General features: G+C 35.5%; 1 protein-coding gene across 6 annotated transcripts in view; it reads right to left on the bottom strand.

Moving 5' to 3' along the window:
* Positions 1–25,292, bottom strand: part of Spata5 (spermatogenesis associated 5) — a 371,863-nt gene that overhangs the window by 217,367 nt on the left and 129,204 nt on the right. For all 6 annotated transcript variants that reach the window (XM_048812010.1, XM_048812011.1, XM_048812012.1 and 3 more), the window contains one exon: positions 10,381–10,535. In XM_048812010.1, the coding sequence (XP_048667967.1) occupies positions 10,381–10,535 (155 nt within the window). The remainder of the gene's footprint in view (positions 1–10,380; positions 10,536–25,292) is intronic.

The raw sequence follows: 25,292 nt of genomic DNA, 5'->3' as shown, positions 1-25,292 counted from the left end.
CTTGAGATAGTGAAGGGTTTGTTTTATGTATGTAGATGCTCCATCGTTTGGGGCATAAATATTTAAGATTTTCATGTCTTGTTGATATATAATTCCCTTAAGCAGTATAAAATGGCCTTCTTTGTCTTCTGAGTAATTTTGACTTGAAGTCCCCCTTATCAGATATGAGGATAGAAATCCCTGCTTGTTTGCAAGATTAATGTGAATAGGAGGTTTTTCTCCATTCTTTTACCTTCAGTCTGTGGATGTCTTTAAGGCTGGATATTTTTAAATTAGATATTAAAAGACCAAAATTAACAGACACCTTTATCAGGCTATGGTTAAGAATGGCACTTTACTTCTGTGGTTTTCTTCCCTAAAACCCATAATCCCAGTTTAATCCTAAGAAAAATATCAACCAAACTCAAATTGAAAGGCATTCTACAGAAGACATGACTGTGTGTATCTTCAAACTGACAAGCCAGCAAAAATAAGAAAAGGAATTGAAACTTTCACAGTCCAGAACAACCTAAGGAGACAGGATGACTAAATGTAACATGCAAGTCCAGAAGGGACCCTGGCACAGACAAAAGACTTACAGAAACACTAAAGAAATCTAATAAAGCATTGAGTTTAATAATAAGTACAGACAATGTTCAAGAAAGATTTAATTAAAAGCCTGCACGTGGCAAAAGCCTGCTTTGATAACCAGCCCTAAGAAGTCTTCTGGGGCTGGGGATGTGGCTCAAGCGGCAGCGCACTCGCCTGGCATGCATGCCACCCGGGTTCGATCCTCAGCACCACATACAAACAAAGATGTTGTGTCCGCTGAAAACTAAAAAATAAATATTAAAAAAAAATTCTCTCTCTCTCTCTCAAAAAAAAGAAGTCTTCTGGGAGATAACTCTGGGAATTTGGATTGTGATGCTTAACAGATTTTTCTAAGGCCTTCTGCCAAACTCCACTAGTTTGTCCAGTTAAGTTTATACTGACATGCGATTCATGGTGACCATTTGATTTTACTCTGGGAGGTCTGGAATCTTGAGTAGATGAGGTCAATCAGGCTAGCACTGCAGGATACCTACAGGATTGGCCCCCTTTAAAATTCTGGGTATTAAGGCTCCCATGAACTTTCATGGTTGACAATACTGCACACAGGTCATCACACAACACTGCTAGGAAAATTAAGTATGTTCCCAGGTCACTGCACCAGGAGAGCACACCTAGAAGTTTGTGCTTGGTTCCTCCTGGACTTCACCCTAAGAACCTTTTCCCTTTGTTCATGCTGATCTGTATCTTTCATTACATGAGTGTCACAGCTGTTAAGTCCAGCGAATCCTTCTAATACATCACTACGCTGAGAAAGACAGATAGGTGGGCAGACAAGTAGGTAGGTAGGTAGGTGGGCAGACAGTAAGTAGGTAGGAAGTTAAATTACTCCTTGATATATACCCAAAAGAACTGAAAACAGATGTTCAAACAAAAATTTGTATGTAGCGGGGCATGATGGTGCATGCCTGTGTTTCCAGCAACTTGGGAGATAGGAGGAGTACAAGTTCAAGGTCAGCCTCAGCAACCTTGCAAGATAGGAGCTTAAAAAAAAGGGTGGGGCGGAGGCGGAGGCAGACAGGACAGTGTGTCCTGAGGATGTAGCTCAATGCTAAAGCATCCCTGGGTTCAAGCTAGCTCCAGCTTTTTATTATTTAATAAATATTAAATTTATTATTATTATTATTATTATTTAATTTTATTATTTAAATAAATATTCATAATAACATTATTCATGAGTGCCAAAAGTATACAAACAACCCAACTGTCTACCAATCAATGAATGGATATTTTAAATGTGATATATCCATATAAATGAATGTTATTTGGCAATTAAAAGAATGAAGTACTAACAAATAACACAATGTGGATGAACTGTGAAAACCTTATGCTAAGGAAAACATGACAATCCAAAAAAGTCACATACTTTATTGTTCCATTTATATGAAATGTCCAGAATAGGCAAATATTATAAAGCAGATAAGTGGCTGACTAAGAACAGGGGGAGAGGTCAGTTGGAAGGTGATGGGTGAAGGGTAATGGATGTCTTTTTAGGAAGAGGAATGTTCTAAAGCTGATGTTAGTGATTGTTACTCAAATTTGTAAATATACTAAAGATGGATGAATTGGACCCTTTCATTGGATAAACTCCTTGGTACATTAATTATATCTCATTAAAGGTATTATGGGAAAAAAGCACCAACCTGACTGGATTAATTATTTCTCAATGAGAATGATATGAGGGGAAGACCACCCTCAATGTGGTGGGGGCACCATCCAATCCACTGGGATCCCAGATAGAACAAAAGGTAGAGAAAAGGTAAACGGTTCTCTCCTGGAACTGAACCCCTTCTTCTCCAGCCCTTGAGCATGGTGACTCCAGGTTCTCCCACCTTCACACTCTGGGACTGGTACCAGTGACACGCCAGATTCTCAGGCTTTTAGCCTCAGATAGAATTATACCATCATATTCTCTGACTAGGGGCCTCTTAGACTTGGATTGAGCCCTATGAGGTGTTTCCCAGAGTCACCAGCTTCAGCTTCCATAATAAATCCCCTCACAGATATACCTGAAATAACGGTGTGTCTGTGTGTGTGTGTGTGTGTGTGTGTGTATAAATAAACAAAATCCCCCAATAGTTCTGACTCTGAAAAGCAAAAGAACTCTATCTGAAAAATTAACAACATGTTTCATGAAATTTCATTCAAACACCCAATAAACATTCACTTAGTTATTACTATCTGCCAAGCACCAAGAGTACAAAGAGGAACAACAACAAAAACTTAGGTCAAAATGACACATTCTGCCAGGTACAGTGGCTCATGCCTATAATCACAGGGGCTGGAGAAGGCTGAGACAGGAGGATCATAAGTTCAAAGCCAGCCTCAGCAAAAGAGCAAGGTGCTAAGCAACTCAGTGAGACCCTGTCTCTAAATAAAATACAAAATAGGGCTGAGGATGTGGCTTAGTGGTTGAGTGCCCCTGAGTTCAATCCCCGGTACCAAAAAAAAAAAAAAAAAACACAACACATTTTGTGTACTTTTGTGTGCAAGTGCACTGTACACATTACAGCATCTTTGGTAACTTAAAGATGTTAAAAAATAATTTTTCAGCATATGCATAAATATGAGGTGGTTCAACAAAGGTAGACATAATGTGAGATTCACTGTATCAGTAATTCTTTGGAAAGTAGTAAGACCAATGGATTCAAGGTCAAGATCAGCTGAATGCACAATTATTCCATGTCTGCATTAAGTGAAATGTGAATGAAATGTAAAACCACAAAAGAATCACATTAGCCCTACCCATTGATATCAGTCTTTATGCAAAGTATCTCCTTTACCCTAAGTGTGTACTGTCAGCAGTCTCCAAATGTTTAGAAAAGCAACCAAAGGGTCATACAAATGCAGTAACTGCTTTTTATTGAAACCTCAACATTATTTACAAACATAAAACAAGACAACCAATATAAAATGTAAATTAAATTGCATTTAGAACCTGAGAGGAGGACTGATTTCACCAAAGTTAATAAGGACTGAAGTTGATAACAGAAATTGTGAATCCTTTCACTAACTTTTGCTCTCTCATTTCTCCTAAAGGAGGCCTAAGTAAGGTAAAAAAAATAATAAGAAGAATGAAAGAGCTAAGCTCTAAAATATTTAATAAGGTTAAAACTACAGTCCTGATTTTGGCACTGAATATTTCCTGATTAAAAGTAATCTACTTTTCCAAATGTGCTTTCCTGTTGAATTGTTATTACAGAAAACTATAAATATGCATGAGAACTTGGCAAGGAAGACTAGGATCTTGGGAGTGATAGAAGACACTTTTCTGTCTAGCCAACAAGAAATAGAATCAAAAGAAACCAAAATTTGCCAAGAACCAATATGGAATTAACAGAATTTCCACAGGTTGTGGTATTTATTCCAAAAAAAGCAAGATTTTATTTAATAATGCATGAGAGAAATCCTCAATCCCTTGAGTTTGTGAAAAACTTAAAAATATAGAATGTGTATATATTTAAAGAATAGAAACTCAAATAGATTCCTTCTAAATATCCTAAGGGTATATGAAGAATGAAATATAATTATGGTCAATTAAACCACTTCATTCAAATCTCTGCACCAGAAACATACCACTAATGAGCTCATCCTATGAGATTCAACTGACAGTCACATTCTGATATTGTAGGCTCATCTGAAAAGATGCCAGGTAATAATACAGCAGTAAATTTTGAATACATAATTAGTGAAAGACAGCCTTTTGATTATTCATATAAGAAGTTTACCATTTGTAAAAATGAAAGTGAATGAGGAATGTTTATGTGAGTGATGATATTTGGTTTGATAGCTAAAGATACCCCAGCTGGGGCTGGGGATTCCAGTTAGTCTAAGGCTCTGGCCACTGTTCACTTTACAAAATTCAGTTAACCCTTTTGATGGTTTTTAAATTACCGTGAACCCAATATCTAAATTCTGAAAACAGATAAAAAGGCAAGGGTAAAAGTATAAAGATATATAAATTGTCCAAAATAAAAGACAATTTAAAACTCCTCTACATAAAATAGAAAAAGCCTGGGCTGGGACACTTAGATGCAAAATGGAATTAAATTTGATGGTCACCAATTTGTATTTATTTCGTTAAGAATGCTATTTATCACAGCTAATTGTTAATGGTGCATATGAAGTGACTCACTGCCAAGATAATATGTAAATACAGGACTAGGGTTGTAGCTCAGTGGTACAGCACTTGCCTCACACGTGTGGGACGCTGGATTCAGGTTCGATACTCAGCACCACATAAAACAAACAAATAAATAAAGATATTGAGTTAATCTACAACTAAAAATTTTTTTTTAAAAAAAGATAATACGTAAATACAAATATTAAAAGCACCATATTTCTTTCATTGAACATCCCTATGTTCATCCTTCCAGAGTAGGGCAGGCTTAGGGCAGGCTTTTACAGGCATCTTCACACTGCAAATGTTAAATTCATTGAACTAGTTTTTAAACTTGCTAAAGATATCAGCTGTTTTTTAAAATATCAAAAAATTTACATGAATGTTAAATGAATGTTAGAAAAGAATGTTACATGAAAATAATAATACACTTTATTGTACTGTGGTACGGCCGAAGGATGCTGTGTTCATTTTTATATATATCTGAAATTCATCATTTACTGTGAGGGCTTTTCTCAAGAAAATTAAAATTATTCATTCAACAAATCTGGGTATTACTACATGCTAGTCATATGGTAAGTACCAAGGATAAAATAAAAGTTAAGAACTTATGCTGTTACAGAACATAAAATCCCAAGTAATAGTCCAGCTACACCTTTTATCTAAAAATTTACCATTTTTATATAGAGAGAAGACACGTAATTGATAATTATTTTTTCATTTTCTTTTTAAAATCTGTATTTATCTAAACTAATCAGTATAACTTCTCATAATAAAGATCTTTCCAGTCAAGAAAATAAACTAAAGAAAAAGTCTAATGTGAAAATAAAATGAGTTTTGCTTTAAGCTTTTTGTATTTTTAAATTGTTGTCACATCAACTATAAATTAGAACAACTTTTCTATAAAAAACAAGAACTTAATGACATTTGTCACAATCTTTATAAATCACATATTTTAGTCTGATAATTCCACTTCTAGCAATAATAAATGCAATATCTGTACACAAATATTTTCATGGCAATAGTGTAGAAAAACAGAAAAAAGCTAAGCAGGTGTGACGGTGCATGCTTGCAATCCCAGGAACTGGGGTGGCTCAGGCAGCGGGATCACCAGTTAAAGGTCAGCCTGCACAACTTAGGAAGGCCCTAATCAACTTAGCAAGACTCTGTCTCAAAATAAAAAGAAAAAGTGCTAAAGATGTGGCTTAGTGGTTAAATACCACTGGGTTCAATCCTTAGAACCAAAAGAAAACCCAAACAAGAAAGAAAGAGAGGGAGGGAGGGAGGAAGGAAGGAAGGAAGGAAAGTTAAATATTTCATTTTAGAAGAAGGATAAAATAATCCTCTCCATATAAAAATGTAAGGGCTGGGGCTATGGCTCAGTGGTAGAGCACTCACCTAGCATGCATGAGGCACTAGGTTCAAGTCTCAGCATCACATAAAAATAAAATAAAGGTATTGTGTAAAAGACAAAAAACCGAGCTATATCCATATAAAAATGTATCCATATAACAGCCATTATACAGTTTTTTAAAATAAGTTGGCCAATAAATTTTAAAGTTAAATGTTTAACTTTAAGAGAAAAAAAATATAAAACTTTTTATGTCCTAAGATCAACTATATTAAAATATATATAGGAGCAGGAAAAAAAATCTTAGAAGTATACAAAATGTTAACAGTTATTATCTCTAGGTAAGGAAACTGGAATTTCACAATTCCAGCATATTCACAGATTCTAAGGGTTCCTACAGTATTAAAAAACTGCATTTGATTTTAATGTCATGGTAGTGACCAATTCAGAAACTCCAAAACCTGGAAACATTATATTTTAAGTAAGTGGTAACACTTATAGTCTCCTAAAATTAACACTGCATTACATTATATTATAATTGGCGACATTTCTGTCTTAGGACTTTTCTTGCAAATTTAAGTGTAACCAGGCATGTGTGATTTAGAAGTTTTCATTTTACACACTAACATCTTTTCTCAAAATGTGCTGCATATCACTTTACTACATATTTGTTCAATGTTCACAACTAGCCAGCCTCTTGCAACAGATTTTCTATAGCAAATATTAAACCTTCTGTAAAATAATTCAGAGCTATGTTTGTAGATATAATAGCCAGAAATCAGAAAAATAAAATGTAGAAATCTAATTATACAAATGTTGAAATCTCAGGAAAGCTTTTACAATCTGAAGGAAGCATAAAAACTGTGTGAAAGAAAGTACTTTTATCACTGCTGATCATTCCAAAGCTCATGAGTTGTTACAACACAGCCTTAGGCCAAATAATAAAGTGCCAAATGGAAAATGGCACAAGTCCATGGATTGTAAATACCGTATCAAAAGAAAATAAAAGAAGTCTTCCATTATAGCAATTAAAAATGTAGTTGTAGCACCAGGTCCTATGATGTAGCACCAGACAAGCACTCTATCAACTGAGCTATATCTCCAGCTCCCTACGATGCCTTTGAAACTTACTTTAGCAATTCCAAGAGTAGACACTGTTTAACAAACACATTCTCCACTGCAGTAACTTTAAAACCTTACTGTATATTCCGAGAGTCCCTAAACATTTAAAACTATAGTGGGGTTGAATGGAGGAAGTGATTCGTAACTATCACCTGAAATTTTCGTGTGGTACTTGATGACAAGGAATCTCTCTGATCCATTACATTGTACAAAACAGTCAATAAAATGCAGATAAACATTGCAAGTAAAAATATTTATATTAATGTGCCCAAACACACATTTATTTAGACCATAAATTCCTAAGCAATGAAAAATTTATATTAAGCATCAATCATTCATTATTCCATAATTGCATTTGTGAAATAATTTACACTAAATGAGTATGTTCTGCTACAGTGCTTATTTATGTATTTGTTTGTTTTGTTTTTATGGTGTAGGGACAGAATCCCATAGACTTGTGCATGCGGGACAAGCACTCTATCAACTGAGCTATATCCCCAGCTCCCTACGAGGCCTTTGAAAACCCGCAAATTAAGTTTGAATTCAAAACCTCATTAAGTAATTCATCTGTAAAAATAAAAAGAGGTGTCTGCTCAGGAATATCACAAGTTCAAGGCAAGCCTCCACAACCTGGAGAGACCCTGTCTAAAAATAAAATAAAACAGGCTGGGAATGTATCTTACTAGTAAAATGCCCTCCCTGAGTTTAATTCCCACTACTGCAAAAAACAAAAACAAAATAACAAAACAGACAAAAGTGTTGGCAAGGATACAGAGAAAATGGAAGTCCTGTACACTGTTGGTGGGAACGTAAATTGGTATAGCCACTATGGAAAACAGTAGAGGTTCTTCAGAAATGAAGCCGATCTACTATTCAATCTAGCAAACTCACTTCCGAATATATATTCAAGGAAAATAAAGATACTTCTCAAAGAAGTCTCTATGCTCCAATGTTCACTGCAGCATTATTCACAATAGCCAAGATTTGGAATCAATCTAAGTGTCTATGAATGGGTGAATGCACAATGAAAATGTGGCATATATACACAATGGAATACTGCTTGGCCTTAAACAAGAAGGAAATCCTCTCATTTACAATACCATGAATATGAGAGATATTATTCCAAGCGAAATAAGCATGGCACAGAAAGACAAATACTGTACAATCTCACTCATATGTGGAAAACTCACAGTAGCAGAGTACAATGGTGGCTGCCAGGACTAGGAGGATGGGGAAAAGAAGGACATTTTGGCCAAAGGATACAAAGTTGTGGTGGTACACACCTATAATCCCACTGGCTTGGTAGGCGGAGGCAGGAGGATCGCCAAGTTCAAAGCCAACCTCAGCAACAGTGAGACGCTAAGCAACTCAGTGAGACCCTATCTCTAAATAAAATATAAAATAGAGCTGGGGTGTGTGGTTGAGTGCCCCTGATTTCAATCCCAAGTACCCACCCCTTAAAAAAAAAGTTATGGATGATAACTTCTAAAGATCTAATGTAATGCATGAGAAAGATTGCATGGCGCATGTGAAATTAGTTAATAATTCATACCTTAAATGTTCTCATTAAACACAAAAACAGTAACTGCGTGGGGTGATGGAAATGTCAATCACTAGACTGTGATCAACACTTCACAATGCATACACACACCGTTCATACTGCTCACCATAAATACACATAACATATAGGACAGGGAAAGAAAAGTCACAAACCTTCACTCATCCATCAAAGCTCAACTAACAGCTTTCAGAAAGCAATCTAAAATTCCCCAAGTTACACTAAGAGCTAGAGATGCTAATCTTGTGTGAGACAACCATAGTGGCCTACCTTCAGTACCATCAGGGCACATTGCCAGTGCTGGGTTTCAATGTTCTTTTTTGCAGAAATATTAATATACTCGAAGCAAACTAAAGGACCCTTTTTTCCCCTGAATATCAGGGCCACGTGAGTAATGAGAGATATATAACAAAAAGACCTACATGTAAAAAGTGACTTCTTTGTGGAACTGTATGTTAAAAAAAAGAAAGGAAGGAAGAAAAAAACAAACAAACAGAATATTAGGCATCCTAAGTGTAAAATCTCCTAGTTGACCTCTTCCTATAAAACTAAACTTACTGCAAAAATCTGTATATATCCCAGCAATCTCAATCTTGGTCATTTATTCCAGTGAAATGAAAACTCTTGTGTATAAAATACCTGTTCATAACAGCTTCACTGATAGTAGCCAAACACTGGAAACACCCAGATGTCTATCAACAAGTGGTGTACACAGCTATCATGGAATGCTACTGCTATAGTTTGGCTCTTCATTGTCCCCAAAAGTCCCATGTTTTAAAGGTTCAGTCCTCTGCTTGGCACTCTTCGGAAAGGGAGGTTTTAGGTCACTGGTGGAGAGCCCTTGAAGAAAAATGTGGAACCCTGGTTCCTTCCTTTTTCTTGTTTCCATTTCCCAACAGGTCTGAAATAAGCAGTCTCCTCTGCCACAGGCTCCTGCCTTACCATAGGCCCATAGACAATGGACTTAAAGCTCCAAAACTGGACAAAAATAAATCTTTTTTTAAAGTTGATTGATTACCTTACTATTAGGTTACAGGAACCCAGAACTAGCTGACACAACTACTCAGGATTAGAAAGGAACAAACTTTGATAGAATTTGTTTGAATCTTTAGGGAATTAGCTTAGAGAAAAAAGCTAACTCCACCAAAGTGCACATTGTATGATTCCATTTATATCTTTCTGAAAAAACAATACTTTAGAAATGGGAACAGGAATGAGGTAGGTGTGCCTATGAAAGGACAACACGAGGGGTCTTTATATGATAGAAATGTTCAGTATCTTGACTGTGGTGATGAATACACAAAACTTTATGTGTCAGAACTGTACAGCACTAAAAAGAAACACAAAAATGGGTACAAGTAAAAGTGGGGAACTCTGAATGGGCCTGGATTATAACATGAACATTCTGTTTGTGATACTTGCCGTAGTTTCACAAGGTGTTGCCACTGAAAGAAAATAGGTAAAGGAAACAGGATCTATCTTCCTTCTTACAACTGCATTAAACCTATAGTTTTCTCAATAATATTTTGAATTACAAATTTACTTTCTTAAAAGTTTCAGCTAAAAACTCAGTCTCTCTGGAGTCTCTGTTTCTTTCAGAATTTAATTTAGCACAGTTAGAAGGCAGAATAAATTACTTACATTTGGGACATCAATCGCTACTTCCCTCATGGCACTGGGCCTGATGTCATTCATTCCCTGTAAGAAATCATTCAGAGTAATCTTCACTAACCCAGCCACCTTACTATCGGGGAGAACAGGCTGCTTCCTCAGGACTCTTCGCAAGGCACAGAGACCTACAAAAAGGGAAAGTAATACAAAATTTACCTTTTACCCCATAAGTACAGACTGAATAAAAATAATAATAGCCAGGTATGGTGGCGCACACCTGTAAGCCTAGCAGCTCAGGAGGCTGAGGCAGAAGGATCCCAAGTTCAAAGCCAGCCTCAGCAATTTAGTGAGGCCTTAAGCAACTTAGCAAGACCCATCTTGAAGTAAAAAAATAAAAAGGACTGGGGATGTGGCTCAGTAGTTAAGTGCCTCTGGGTTCAATCCCCAGTACCCAAAAACCATAAAATAAAAATAATAATAAAAACCCAAATTCCATGAATAATATTAAAAATACTTTGTGCTTGCAAGTATGTATAGGGTAGAAGGGGAAGGAGATGGAAGACAAAGTTCCAACAGCTTATTTCAGCAATGGAAACACGACAAACTGAAATTAAATATGAAAAGACAAATAAATTACAAACAAAACAGAACTTACAAAACAACACCCATAAATAAGATCATAAAGGCTTATGAAAATAATTGGCTTGAGAATGTCTTTTAAAAGAGTAAAATATTAACATGCTTTTGCCACTGCCCTTTGCATGAATACATTCAAACCCAAATAAAAAGGTTTGTAGGGCACGGGTAGAACAACTTGAAAGGAAATATTCTATTGGGTTTACAGTCTAAACTGTGGTTTGGAAACACAAGAGGAAAGACTTCAGAGTCATGTGCACACATGAGGTCTGATATTAAAGGAGGAGGAGGCATGAGGCAGAAGGCTCAACCCAGGAAAGCTCAACATGTGAGGAGCATATAAAGAAACGACTGCTGTGCAAGAGAGAACCAAAGGAAAAGATGAAAGAAGAATCAGAATGTTAACATACTAAAGGAACCAAAAAGATGATCAAAAAGCCGGGCACAGTTGCACATGCCTGTAACCCTAGGGGCTCAGGAGATTGAGGCAGGAGGATTGCAAGTTCAATTCTAGCTTCTGCAATTTAGCAAGGGTCGGAGGAACTTAGCAAGACCCTGACTCAAAATAAAAAATAAAAAAGGCTGGGATGTATGTGCTCAGTGTTTAACTCCCCTGGGTTCAATACCTGATACCAAAAAAAAAAATCAACAATGTCAATTTTAGGGAGTCCAAAATAACTTAAAGGATATGGTGCTGACCTCAAAAGCTAAGTCTTTTGTCTTTTGTTTGTATTTTCTGCTTGTAGTTCAAACATTGACAAGACTGAATGTTCCAACTCCTGTGATCAGACTACCTCAGATCTGTGGCACCAGCACTAAAGCCCCTATGTGCTCTTTGACCTTGGTGACTTTAGTGAGGTGCTGTATATTTTGGTTCCAATGCACAATAAAATTCCACTTTGAAGAATTTTAGTCTCAGAAATCTCTTACAAATCCAGTCTGAACACTGAAGATAGAGTTCCCATCATTTTTAAACCACTTTTTTCCAAGGTCAATGCCTCAATGAAGTTTTACTAAATTAAAATTGTATCCTTTCATCTTTTTATTTACTTTTACTTACCTGAGATTTTATAAACACAAGCACTGACACAAGGAAGTTACACACAAATTCCCCCAGAGGGGAGCTTACACTAAGAAAAAACAATAGTGCAAAGACACTCAAGAATTAGATCAGCTATCTAAAATCTGTCAAGTCACTTACTCAGGCCTGTCTTCCCATTTGTTTATTTACCTTTCAAAACTCTGAAAGGGTCTCTGGTTGTGACTCAGGGTTAGAGCACTTGTCTAGCACCACATAAAAACAAATAAATAAAACAATAAAGGTCCATCAACAATGAAAAAAATATAAAACACTGAAAGGCAATTCTTCACACCTCTCAAGGTTCAGTCTCTGCTCAAGACCCTCCTTTGAAGGATGTACACGTGCAAGAAAACAGAGAGTCTCCCTTCAAAGCCAAGTTCTAAGGCTTACCGCCCACCAGAGACACAGGTCCTCTACCCTCAACGTTGCCCTCCTATGACGCAACCTTGTATGGACTCAAAAGTCACTAAACCATCTCCATGAAACCCGAGGCTCAGGGAAGTGGTGCCAATGCTGCTATTCTGGCCACTTAGCATTCTGTCTCTGACTCCAGCCAGGAATATCATGTCTTCTTCATGAAATGTGTCGGCCTACCAAGAGGTAAAATCTCAGACTCTTCCCAGCTCTTGACACAAAAATACATGTTTATCTTTACTGTGGTTTCAATGTTTTTGTTGCTTCCAAAACTAATGCTGAAACTTAATCTTCAACGTGACAGTGTTGGGAGGTGGGTTGAATGGGAAGTGTTAAGGTCATGAGGGGGAAGAGCCCTATGAATGGGTCAATACTGGTATTAAAAAAGGATTTATGGAAGTCTGGGAATGTGGATCAAAGGCCAAACGTCTGCCCAGTCTGCCAGAGACACTGGGTTTGAGCCCTAGCACTGAATTATATACATAAATAGATGGTGGATGGCTTTGCAGGAGTGGGCTCACTGTCCCTTCTTCTGCTGCTGAATTAGAATCTTCCCCACAGAGGATGGGGCATTCAAGTCACCATCTTGGAAGCAAAGATACCAGCACCAAATTTCTGTTCTTTACAAATTACCCAGTCTGTAGTGTTTTGTTACAGGTACACAAAATAAACCAAGACAATGTTAAATTAGATTGTTTCTCTGCTCTAGTTAAACGGGGCAGTAGCATTTAATACAGTGCTATACTGCGTTAAACAATACCTTGGTAACTTGAAAGAATTTAAGCTGTTTCTTAAAAAAAAAAAAAAAAAAAAAAAAACTACCATAAATAAAAGTAATCAAAAGACCAGAATAATCTAACCTTTCTTCATGTCCTAAATGACTATTTGGCAATACTTATCAATATTTCTAATTTAGACCAGATATATACATTACTTTTAGCAGTACTGACATACTAAAACCTGAAACAGGGCAAGTGCTCTAATAATCTTCCTACCATATTTGTTTTACAATTCAAGCATAAAATTTGACAACAAAGGGACCATTTACTTTCATTTGAGGAAGGACGTGAAAAAAGAACACAACATATGATTTTAGAAATGATATCCAGTATTATAATATCAATGTATATTTACAGAACATCATAATCTCTATGATTCCAGTACAAACTACAAAATTTAGAGTCTGATAAAATCTCCACACATATGATAGCAAAAAATAATAATAATAATAATAATAATTCACAAGAGGAAAAAATAAAGAAGCATGAAATTTTTCAAAAGTTAAGAAAGAATAAAACACAAAGACTGGTTCTGTGATAAACTCACTACAACTTAATATATCCAATCAATAACTAAACAGCTATTTACCAATGATGTAATAATTTCTAAAAATACTTTCAGAACTTCTTTTTAAGCTAGATTATAAATCTTGCTTTATCACTGTAGACAGAAATAAAAAATTCTTTTGGCCATTTCCCAAAGAAACTTATAATTAAAGAATGAAAATGGGTCATACCGAACATATTCAATCAAAAGTTAAAAATACAGGGTGTAAGTAAAGTCATTATGGCCAAGTAAATACACTAGATGAAATTCAATGCTTGCTTTGGCTCTCATAATGAATCACAGCTGTGAGTACTAGTGTATACTAAATCCGGTAACACAACCTAGTGAAGCATTAAGGCTGGGGTAAAATATGAGCACAAACAGCAGTAAAAACTTAGGCACATAAAAAAGGCTGTCTGTACTCCAGGAACTGTCACTAAACATTTGAAATCAATCAACATCATTCTCTACATTGACAGAATAAAAGAGATAATTGGCTCAAGAGGTGCAGAGAAGAAATGTGATAAAAATCAATTTAGAATTATTTTTAAAAATTAAGACTAAATGGTAAACCTCCTTAATACATTATCTAGAAATACACAGTAAATATCAGTCTTAACAGCAAGATATTAGAAACTTTATCCTGTAAGTCAAGAATAAGATGATTATTGTTAACACTTCTATTAAATATGTTAGAGCCAGGCATGGTGGCTCACTCCTGTAATCCCAGCAGCTCAGGAAGCTGAGGCAGGAGGACTGCAAGTTTGAAGGCAGCCTCAGCAATTTAGTAAGGCCCTAGGCAATTTATGTAAACCCTGTCTCTAAATAAAAATACAAAAAAAATGGCTGGGGATATGGCTTAGTGGTTAAGTGCCCCTGGGTTCAATCCCCAGTACCAAAAATGTAATAACATAAAATAATAAATATTATATTAAAGGTCCTATCAACAATAATAAGAGAATGAAATACTAGGTAACAGACTGAAGTGAATGAAATAAAACTGCCATTATTCATCAATTATATAAATGTAAAAGTATGACATTAAGATACATAAAAAAACAAAATTTGCATGCTATTAAAGTGAATATACATTCAGCAAGATAGATAAGCAAAGTCAATGAAAAAATCCACTTTTTCTAGATACTAACAAAAAATAATTGTAAGTAAAATTTTTAAAAATCCACTTGTAATTGCATTCAAAAAACAAAGTATATCAAAGAATCTAATGAATATTATAAAAAGACTCCACAGAAAACTATCTTGAGATAAATGAAAGAAGACCAAAAAAAAAAAAAAAAGATATACTGGTGTTCATGGATGGCAAGATGTTAACTTTCCCATTCTCTCCCAATTAATCAAAAGACTTTCTAATTTCAATCAAAAGTCAAGACATTTTATAGGTGTGGGGAGAAGGCTGACAAAATGGTTTTACAAGTTCTGCGGACAATCCCCAGCACTGCAAAAGACACACAGAAACTCACCCATGCATGTGTGCACGCACACACATGCAAGGGCCAAGAAAAGTGAAAATAACCTTGATAAAGGAAAAACGGAGTGATTACCCTCCATAAATTAAGACTTCTAATAGGCTAAAAAGGATTAAATACATTTCAGTATTCTGCACAAAAATAAACAGAGAATCCAGAACAATGCCAAACTTTTGATTTATGACAAAGGAACCAGAGCAAGAAGGAATGCTCACTCCCTAACTGGTGCTAGTTAAGAGAGCACCTGAATGGACAGTATGAGACTCAACAATAGGCAGTACCATGAAAGCAGAGCATGAAGTACCTAAAAGACAACCTAAGACAAAATGCTCAAGACAGTAGATTTGACCAAGATTTCCTAAACAACATAAAAGTCTCTAGCCACAAAAAAAGGAGTGATACATTAGACCCTAAACATATATACTAACAACTTCTATTCCTCAAAAGACATTATGAAAAGGGACTGGGTTTGTGGCTCAGTGGTAGCACTCACCTAGCACGTGCGAGGTCCTGGGTTCAATCCTCAGCAACTCATAAAAAGACAGCATGAAGAGAGTAAAAAGTCAAGCCATGGAACAGAAATTATATAACACCTGTACCCAACAAAAGTCTCACAATCAAACTATATTAAGAACTCCTACAAATCAACAAATTTTTTTAAAGCAACACTACAAAAAAATGAATAAATAATTAAACACAAAATAAAGGAGAATATCTAAATGGAGGATTCATATATGAAAAGATATTCAACCTCAGTCATCATGGAGTTAAAAACCACAATGAAATATTGTTATAAACTCATCAAATGTTACAAAAGATGAGAAGGTGGAATTTTTACACACCACCACTGGTAAAAGAGAAAATTGGAAAAATCACTACAGAAAGCTTTTGACAATTACTAAAAAGAATCCTATAACCCAATAATTCCACTCCTAAATATACAGCAAACAAATACATAACACCATGCACCAAAAGTTAAGCACAAGAATGTCCATAACATCATTATTCATATATTTATGTAATAGAATACTGTAATAAAAATGAACTACTGCAATACAGAACAGAGTGATGAAGCTCTTGAACTACGGTGGGAATGAAAGGAGAGAGCACAGAAGAGGCAGAGCTGGCCTACCGTGTCAGGCCAGAGAAGCTGTCTTTGGGGTTGAGGCAAGAGTCGGAGCTGGAAGACAGTGGTGTGGGGAGCTAGTTCTCCATCCTGGTCTCAACAGTGTCGAGGTCACCGTGGAAAATTCATGCATCTTATACATTATGTAATTTCATGTATGTATGTAATACTTCAAAAAGGAAGTTTACTTAAAAATAGATATGTAAAAGTGAGGAGAGGGGAAAAAAATTTAAAGATACCACATGGAAGCTAGTTTAAATATCAATGATAGTTTCAGAAACTATAAACTCAAATTTAAAATGAAATATTATTTTAACTCTAAGCATCCAACATGCATATAGTAAAGTTTATTCCTTGATATTTTATTACTAAAGCATGGAAGTATGATTCTTATTTAGGGTGATTTCTAAAAATGATAATTAAAACCATGATAATCCGGGAAAAGAAGTCCATTTAAAAAAAAGTTCTGGGAATTGTCTACAGCGAAACTCTAAGCAGGTTTGGAATCACTGCAGGGCATATTTACTAGGCTATCTAGTGTGCAAAATATACTAGTATACACAATATGGACTGTATAATTTACAGTCCTCACAAGGAATTTTCAATTCCCAGAATAATTTATACAAATGATGTTTCACATAGGAAGTGGGATGAGTAAAGGAGAAAAATCCAGAAGATGAGATAAGAGCACTCTATGCATGTATTATTTTGAAAATATTTTTAAAGAACAATTGTCAATAAGGGAACCACTATTCTGTATCTGTATTACTTGCCAATTCAGTTACAATTCATATTAAAGTAAAATGATTATTAAAGCATTATTATATCATGAAACTACTAAGAAGATTATTCATCAACCACGTTTCACAGGCACTCTTCTTCAATATTAACTCGTGTATACATTCATTAAAAATATTCACAGAACCTCCTAGACATAATTAATTAAACAAATTACTGAGCTCTTATGTTTCAGGGTACACAGGAAGGCAGAAAAATCTCACAGCACTAACAGTCAAACAGGGGCAACAAATCCTAACAGTTAATTACTATAAACTGTGCCAAGTACTGTGGCATGGAAAGAACAGAGTGGCATAAAAACACATCAGAAACATCCAACTCAGTTTAGGGAAGGATCAGTGACAATACAGACCTAGGCAACTCTTGTAGAAACCAATTGGTACAATTTTTTATTTCACTAATGAAGAGAAGACTAAAACGTGTTTAATTTAAGCAGTGAGACCTGAAAAATGAGTTGATGTTAATCTAATAAAATGGGAACTGGGACTAAAGTGGAATCAGAGTATTCCAGGCAGAGTGAAAAGCATTCAGAGGCCTAGAAACAGAGCATGTTACAGATTTTGAAGCCCCCATAAAATAGAAAAAAGAGTTCAGTCTTATACATGGGAAAGATCATATTTTAAATAGTCCTAAATCCAACTCTATCAATTTGTAGAAATGTAGGAAAATAAAAGTATGCTTGATTGGTAGAAAGGAGAAAAGAATAATATGAAAGTTTACTGATGTGCAAAAGCTACAAAAACCTAACAAGGAATCTAGAGATTCCTGCTATTGGTCTTCAGTCATTCCCACACTGAAGTCCTATGATTCTACACTTTCTATATATGAACCCTATATTACATAACCAATACTATTCTTAAAAATAATGTTAAGTTGAACAACAAACTTTATATGAATGTTAAAAATATATTACCAGAGAATACAAAAATTAAATATCACTAGAGCCAGCTGTGGTGGTACACACCTGTTATTCCAACTACATAGGAGGCTCAGGCAGAAGGATGGCAAGTTAGAAGCACCCTCAGCAAATCATCAAGACCCTATCACTAAATAAAATAGAAAAGATTCAGGGTATAGCTCAGTGGTAGAGTGCCTCTGGGTTCAGACCTCACTACATCAAAAAATAAAAAATAAAAAAATAATAATACGGGCCAGGGTTGTGGCTCAGTGGTAGAGAGCTTGCCTAGCATGTATGAGGCACTGGGTTCCATTCTCAGCACCACATAAAAATAAATAAATAAAAAGATTGCAATTACTTAAAATATTAATAATAATAATAAAAGATCATTGGAACTATCATATATCCAATCACCTGTGGGTCTAGATCTGTTCAGGCATGACTTTAAATAAAATTTAGCTCCTGTGACAATAACTTATGTCATTTACTAAATAAAAAGATTAAAATATGGGCTGGGATGTGGCTCAAGCGGTAGCGCGCTCGCCTGGCATGCGTGCGGCCCGGGTTCGATCCTCAGCACCACATACAAACAAAGATGTTGTGTCCGCTGAAAACTAAAAAATAAATATATTTAAAAAAAAAAAAAAGATTAAAATATGTTTTGTCTAATTATTTAAATAATTTACAATTCTCTGATGTTAAATTTAAACTACTGGCCATGAAACATTTCTAATGAGGCCATACTGAGATTTACACCAAGTGATTTATTTTTTTTAAGTACACCTATTTTTAGAAACCAGAAGACAATTAACTAAAAGAAGCATATGGACACATATACATTAACAATGAAATTAGCTTAGAGCAAGCCATCTATATTTCCTATTCTTACTAAGTTTAAAGTTTTCTAAAATGTAAACAAATACAGAAGCAAATTTTTGTGTTCCTAAGAAACATAACTTTGAAATAAAAATAGGTGTGGCTAATGAAACAATAGATGGGTCACTTTGTTTTCATTATTTTATTTTCCAATGCTCTCTAAAGAAAAATAAGACTCAATAAAGGTTAAAAAGACAAAGTGCCTCAGGTAAGCTTGATGTCAACACATTCTTTCCATTGAATGACTGTTCCCCCTCATCTCTACATCAATATCCAGATATAACTGCTTCTGAACAAGAGTGATTATTCTGAATTTATACTCTTGGAAATCATCTGTTCTAGATGCAATCCACATACATAATGCCACACCTATATGAATCCTATAATTTTAATTCAATATTTAAAATTATTAAGTTCCTTCATTAGAAACTAATAAACAATAACTTATACTGATCAGGAGTAAATGATATGAAGAAATAATATTAAAAAAATCTGGATGTCAGATTTGAATTGAAAAGTTGAACATAAAATTTCCTTATATTCATTTATATGAAACTGAAAGTGTAACAAAAATCTGTCTCCCCTTTTCAAATGTATTCTGTATTTAAATACCAGAATTCCAAAAGTTTTGTTTTATCTAGAGTTTTCTACTCCACCCACTGTTTTATATATATATATATATATATATATACACACACACACACACACACACACACACACACACACACACCACACACCACAATTCTAGTGTTTTAACATTAATTGTTTTGGTACCTTTGTCTTTCATCTGGAAACCCATGTCCTCCAGTTATGGAAAAAAAAATTCTTTTTTTCTATTTTTTTTGTTTTGTTTTGTTTTTAATAGTTTTCATTCCTTGATTTTTTGGTTCTCTTTTTCTGGTAGTTTATTACTTAACTGATGAACTTCTTAAATAGATACCTTATTTTCTTACATTTTATTTACTATTTTCCATTTACCATTTTTGTTCTACTTTCTGAACTATTTCCCTCTACTGACTATTTTGATAGTTCTACTTTTAATCTCCTGTAGTGATTTAATTTATGGGTGATATGTATTACTTGACAGATCACAGGTAAGCTTCCATTCCTCAGTGATTATTAACAGAATACCCTCAAAGAGTATATGTGGTTCTCACTTATAAAGTAAAAGTGATTGCTATAACTTACACTAATCACAGGAACAGATCTATTATGAACACCCTATTACTTCCAAAAACGACTTTTAAAAGTAATGGCATTGTGGAAGGCCCACAGATCTCCAGATCTGAATCTTTAGTTTCACATTTTAAGCATCAAATTATGAACCTACATGACTTAGTAACCTTATTAAAATGATGAATTTAACAACAACAAAAAAAGGTTGATTAGAGCCCACTTCTTTTGCCAAAACAGACTGAAGATCCACAGCAAGCTGGGTTAAAGCAGGTAAGAGGAAAGGAACACAGCAAAGCAATATAATCTGATCTGGATTTTACTTGAGGGGGAGTGAGTGGTAAAGAAGGAAAGAAGACCAAATACACGTGCACACACATTATTTAACAGAAAGCACAGGAACTAATACACATGAACAGTGAAGAAGTAGCTGGCATCACCATCTGCTCCTTCAACACTCAATCATCCCTCCATTTACTGCATTCTAGAAGCCAGACACAAGACCCCCTATGAACCAGCTTCTCTCTTCCAAGGCCCCATGACCTTCAGCGTAAGAACTCATGACTTTGTCACAGGGGTACCAAACACTGTTGATCCTGGCTCCGCTATTTTGTCCCTCTGTGGTCTTAGTAAAGTTTCTTAACTTTCTGGCATGGGTTTCCTCAACTTTAAAATAAAGACACCTCACAGAGTTATCTGTGAGTTAGAAATGCACTGACACATGTAAGGTGCTTTCATAGTGACTGAAACTGAACAAGTGCTCAATTAGTGCTTTTTTCCTTCCAAAAAGCTTCCCTCACATCACATGGGGTGCCACTTGCTTTGGGTTCTCATCTCTGCAGCCACTCCTCAACCTCCTACGCCAGGTCTTATTAGCAAAACCCTACCTGTGAAGGGTGGTGTTCCTCAGCACTGCTGTCCACCCCGTTAGCACTCTGAAACTCCCTAACCCCACACAGTACTAAAGACCCTCAACTGCCACACCTGCCTTGACATCCCAACTCCACAACAGTCTGAGCCTGACCTAAGGTCCCTGAGGTCGTCTCAGCACCAGTGCAATGCCTTCTCCTGAATGAATGAATGCTACTCACTCTTTCCTAGTGACTTCATTCATTCCTATGCCTGGTAATTATGACAACTTCCAACCCACACTTTTCCTCACTTCAGAAACTTCTAAGTAAGACAAGGGAACCCATAAGAGAGAGGGGAGTAGCAGGAGGGTAATCAGGAAGTATGTCAATGTCCCCCAGAGCTGTGGATGGCTTGAACAGCAGGGGTGGCAATGAAAGTAGTTTAAAAAAATTTTTCTCAAAGGCCAAATTCTGAACAATTTTGACAACAGCTGACAAGATTTGATAAAGGAAGAGTGAAGGAAAGCGAATCAAGAATATCTCATAGAAATAACTTTTATTTGAATAGACTGGTTTTATTTTTGTCATAATTAAATTAGAAAGAAAACTTTTCCTCAAGTTTTACACGTTTATAGTCTTGACAAAGCAAACCAGAAAATTTTCCACTAGCAAAGTAAACGGTATATGTCAGAGCTTAAACAGAATCAAAACTGCCACCTCTTTTTCTGAAACAAACCATTCGGTGCCAGTAACCGAAGTTAATATTAAAATTCCCACTTCACTGACAAAAAATTCTACCTCTTATATCACTAATGTTTATGCACAGGAAAATCTCACTATCACAACTGTAACCTATCACTACATTTCAGAATTACAAAGTGGGGAAAATCCGTTGTCTTATGTTATGCTGCATAAATACTATTAGATTTTCCACTACAATAATGCACTGAGAGTGACAATCATGACACACACATCAACTTAACTTGCATTCCTGCTGCTATTGCTCTGCTGCAGCTACAGTGAACCCACATGGGTGGCAGGAAGGAGAAAACAGGTTTGCCTAGGAAGCATGAGGGTAACCACATTCAGCAAATCCCTCTGTCAAGGAGGCTACCCCAAAGCAGGTTGTATCTGTGCTTAGTCTGCATACTTTTTTAATTTTTGTTTAAGTTGTAATTGGACACAATACCTTTATTTTATTTATTTATTTTTATGTGATGCTGAGAATCAAACCCAGGGCCTCGCACGTGCTAGACAAGTGCTACCACTGAGCTACAACCCTAGCCCCCCCACCCCGCCTTTTCTTTAATATTTATTTATTTATTTATTTTTTAGTCGTACTGCATATTCTTATATATAGATGGGCAAAAAACTCCTAATGATCCAGAGTCAGTAAAAATCACTACGCTAGCAAGGTGGAGGATTCTATCAGATTTCTCTGATTTGCCTTCCATTAGGATAACCAAGAATACTTCATATCAGAAACATTGCCAAGATTGCCATATTATACATTAGATATAATTTTTTAAACTATGTTTAAACAGTACTCCAGAAGCAAGAGAAAAATGAAGTGACACCTATCAGAGTATGGCCTCTGCTCCCAGGCTCTATTTCTAAGCCTCTTAAAGAGGTTCTTAGATAGAATGTAACCCACTAAGCCAAGGAAATGAATTTAATAAGTGTTTGAATGACTTGCCCAGTGTCTCTCAACAAAGTAAAGCTAGCATCTGAATCAAGCATTCATCATAAGCTTTATAGTAAACCCCATTACTTCCATGGACTTTAAAATATTAAATTTTTACTCAGGAGGCTGAGGCACAAGAATCGGCAGTATGAGATTAGCCTACACAACACAGTAAGACTCAAAATAAAATTAAAAGGGCTAAGGATGTAGCTCAGTGGTAGAGTGCAGGCCTAGAATGAGCAAGCCCCAGGGTTTGATCTCCAGGACTGCTAAAATATAACAATAAGAAACAAATAAAATACTGAATTTTTACAGAATATTTTAATTCTAGTAAACAAGGTTGGCAGAATTTCTTTAATTTTAAAATGGGGGGAAATGTTAGAAACTAAGAAACTTTTATAAGAGATAGACTGCTAGGTAAATAGTAGATGCTCCAAAAATTCTTGTTAAAATAAGCTCATAGGGGTGTAAGGAAGGACTAAGAAGCTATAAATATCTCAGAAATCTAGATAAGATATAAAATTTTCCATCTCAAGAAAAGTTATAGTTATTAGGTTCAGTATTGTTACTAAACCCATTTAAGTGCCATAATGACAAAAATCATTGTTTAAATAAGAGTTTTAATTCTTCCTGTTCTGTAATGCTATCTTATCAAGGCCCAAGCATTTGATATGAACATGCTGAAATGATGTGTAATCAGCAAGGATGCTAAAGATAAATTCTTAGAGATGTCAAGCAAATACTTCCTTTCACTATAAACAAAATGACTGAGTCCACTCTTGAAGAAATCAAGCTCTATTTATATTCACTCTTCTGAAATGGCACAGACAGCCTTAGAAGGATAAGTTTATAATAAATCTCTATATTTGGAAAACACTGTTGCTAAGCATCTTCTAACATTCAACAGAGTTTATATAATTCATGTCACTGCTACATAATTAACATTTCATGTTTTTCCAAAAAAAATGTAGTATGCTTATCTATGCTGTTAATTTAAAACATTTTAAGTTTCAAGGGAATTAATAAAAGGCTATCCAACTAATTAATTAGAAAGGCAGGAGGAATACACACACAGACATTAAATGTCAGGATGTGTGAGAATATCACTTGTAAACAGCCTGTCCCCTTGAGATAAAACATGTTAAAATGAAGCTGCTCTTTGCTTAAAAGATGAGCAAGAAAACACTAGGTTTTTGGACAAGTCACAACATATCAAACCACATTCCAGTTCAAAAATTAATTATGAAGAAAACATAACATTTGAAAATAAATCTAATACCCAACCATCAACATTGAGCATTATATCTGGTCAACCAACAGGAGAACCATGTTGACAGCATGTTCACATTTATTATGGGGGAAAAAGTCAAAAGGTAGAGAAAATACAATTATATTTGAAGAAGAGATTTAAAAAGTTGAGAATATGCACACTGTAAAAGATGCAGTTTCACAATGGAATATTACTCAGCATTAAAAGAGAATAAAATCATGGCACTTGCAGGTAAATGGATGGAGTTGGTGAATATCATGCTAAGTGAAGTTAGCCAATCCCAAAAAATCAAAGGCCAAATTTCTCTGATGTGGATGCTGATCCATAATGTGTGTGGGGGCGGGGAGGGCGGGGCGGTGGGTTGGAGGAACTTTGGAAAGGACAAAGTGGATAGGGGATCAGGGAGTAGAAAAGATGGTGGAATGAGACAAACATTACCCCAGGTACAGGTATGATGACACAAAGGGTGTGAATCTAATTCACATACAACCAGAGAAATAAAAAATTGTGCTCCATTTGTGTATTATGAATCAAAAAGCATTCTGCTATCATGTATAACTAATTAGAACAAATGAATATTTTTTTTAAAAGATGCAGTGTCATTCTTACAAACTTCAAGAGTCTGCAAATCATCTATCCTCTAGAAAAGCTTGCTCAATCTACATATATACCACTTGGATTTTATATTATTACCCCACCAACAATGACCTTTAGATTACAGAAACTGTCGGGAAACAGTTCTGCATGTTTTAGAATTCTGAATCTCTTTAGTTCCTATTAGTAGGTATCAGTGCCCAACTTTGGTTTAAAAGGCAGGGCTTCCACAGTAGTCCAGGAGAAGGGAAAACCATCAGAGACTACACAAAAAGCACAAAGAACACACAGGTCCACAAATCATAAGCAAGTAGATGTTCTAGGAAAAAACACATGTCCACATTTTAATTTGTATTCTGAATTGTTAATTCTTGTTTCCTTACTTGTGGCTTTCCTTTCTTTCAGAATTATTTGCCATTTTAAAATTTTATTCAGAATCATTATACATAACTGCAAGGCAAATTTGAACACTCATTTTCTCCTTGAATGGGAATGATCCACAATATAGTTTGAAACAGTACATTACTATCACAGAAAGACTCTGTAGTCAGAGGACTACATTCCCTATATTTAATCCCGTTACTGAAGTCAGTTTCAGAGACTCTTCAAATACCAAGTAGCTGATTGGTCTAGATGGAACAGCAGCAGGAATGTCACCAGCAAGCTTCTTAAAAATGCAAATTATTGGGCCCCACCTGGATCTACTGAATCATTGAGCTAGAACCTAG

The sequence above is a fragment of the Marmota marmota genome, unplaced genomic scaffold (genome assembly GCF_001458135.2).
Source record: "Marmota marmota marmota unplaced genomic scaffold, marMar, whole genome shotgun sequence".
Lineage (NCBI taxonomy): Eukaryota > Metazoa > Chordata > Mammalia > Rodentia > Sciuridae > Marmota > Marmota marmota.
The sequence above is the reverse complement of the archived record's forward strand: the minus strand, read 5'-3'. Positions and strand labels throughout refer to the sequence as shown.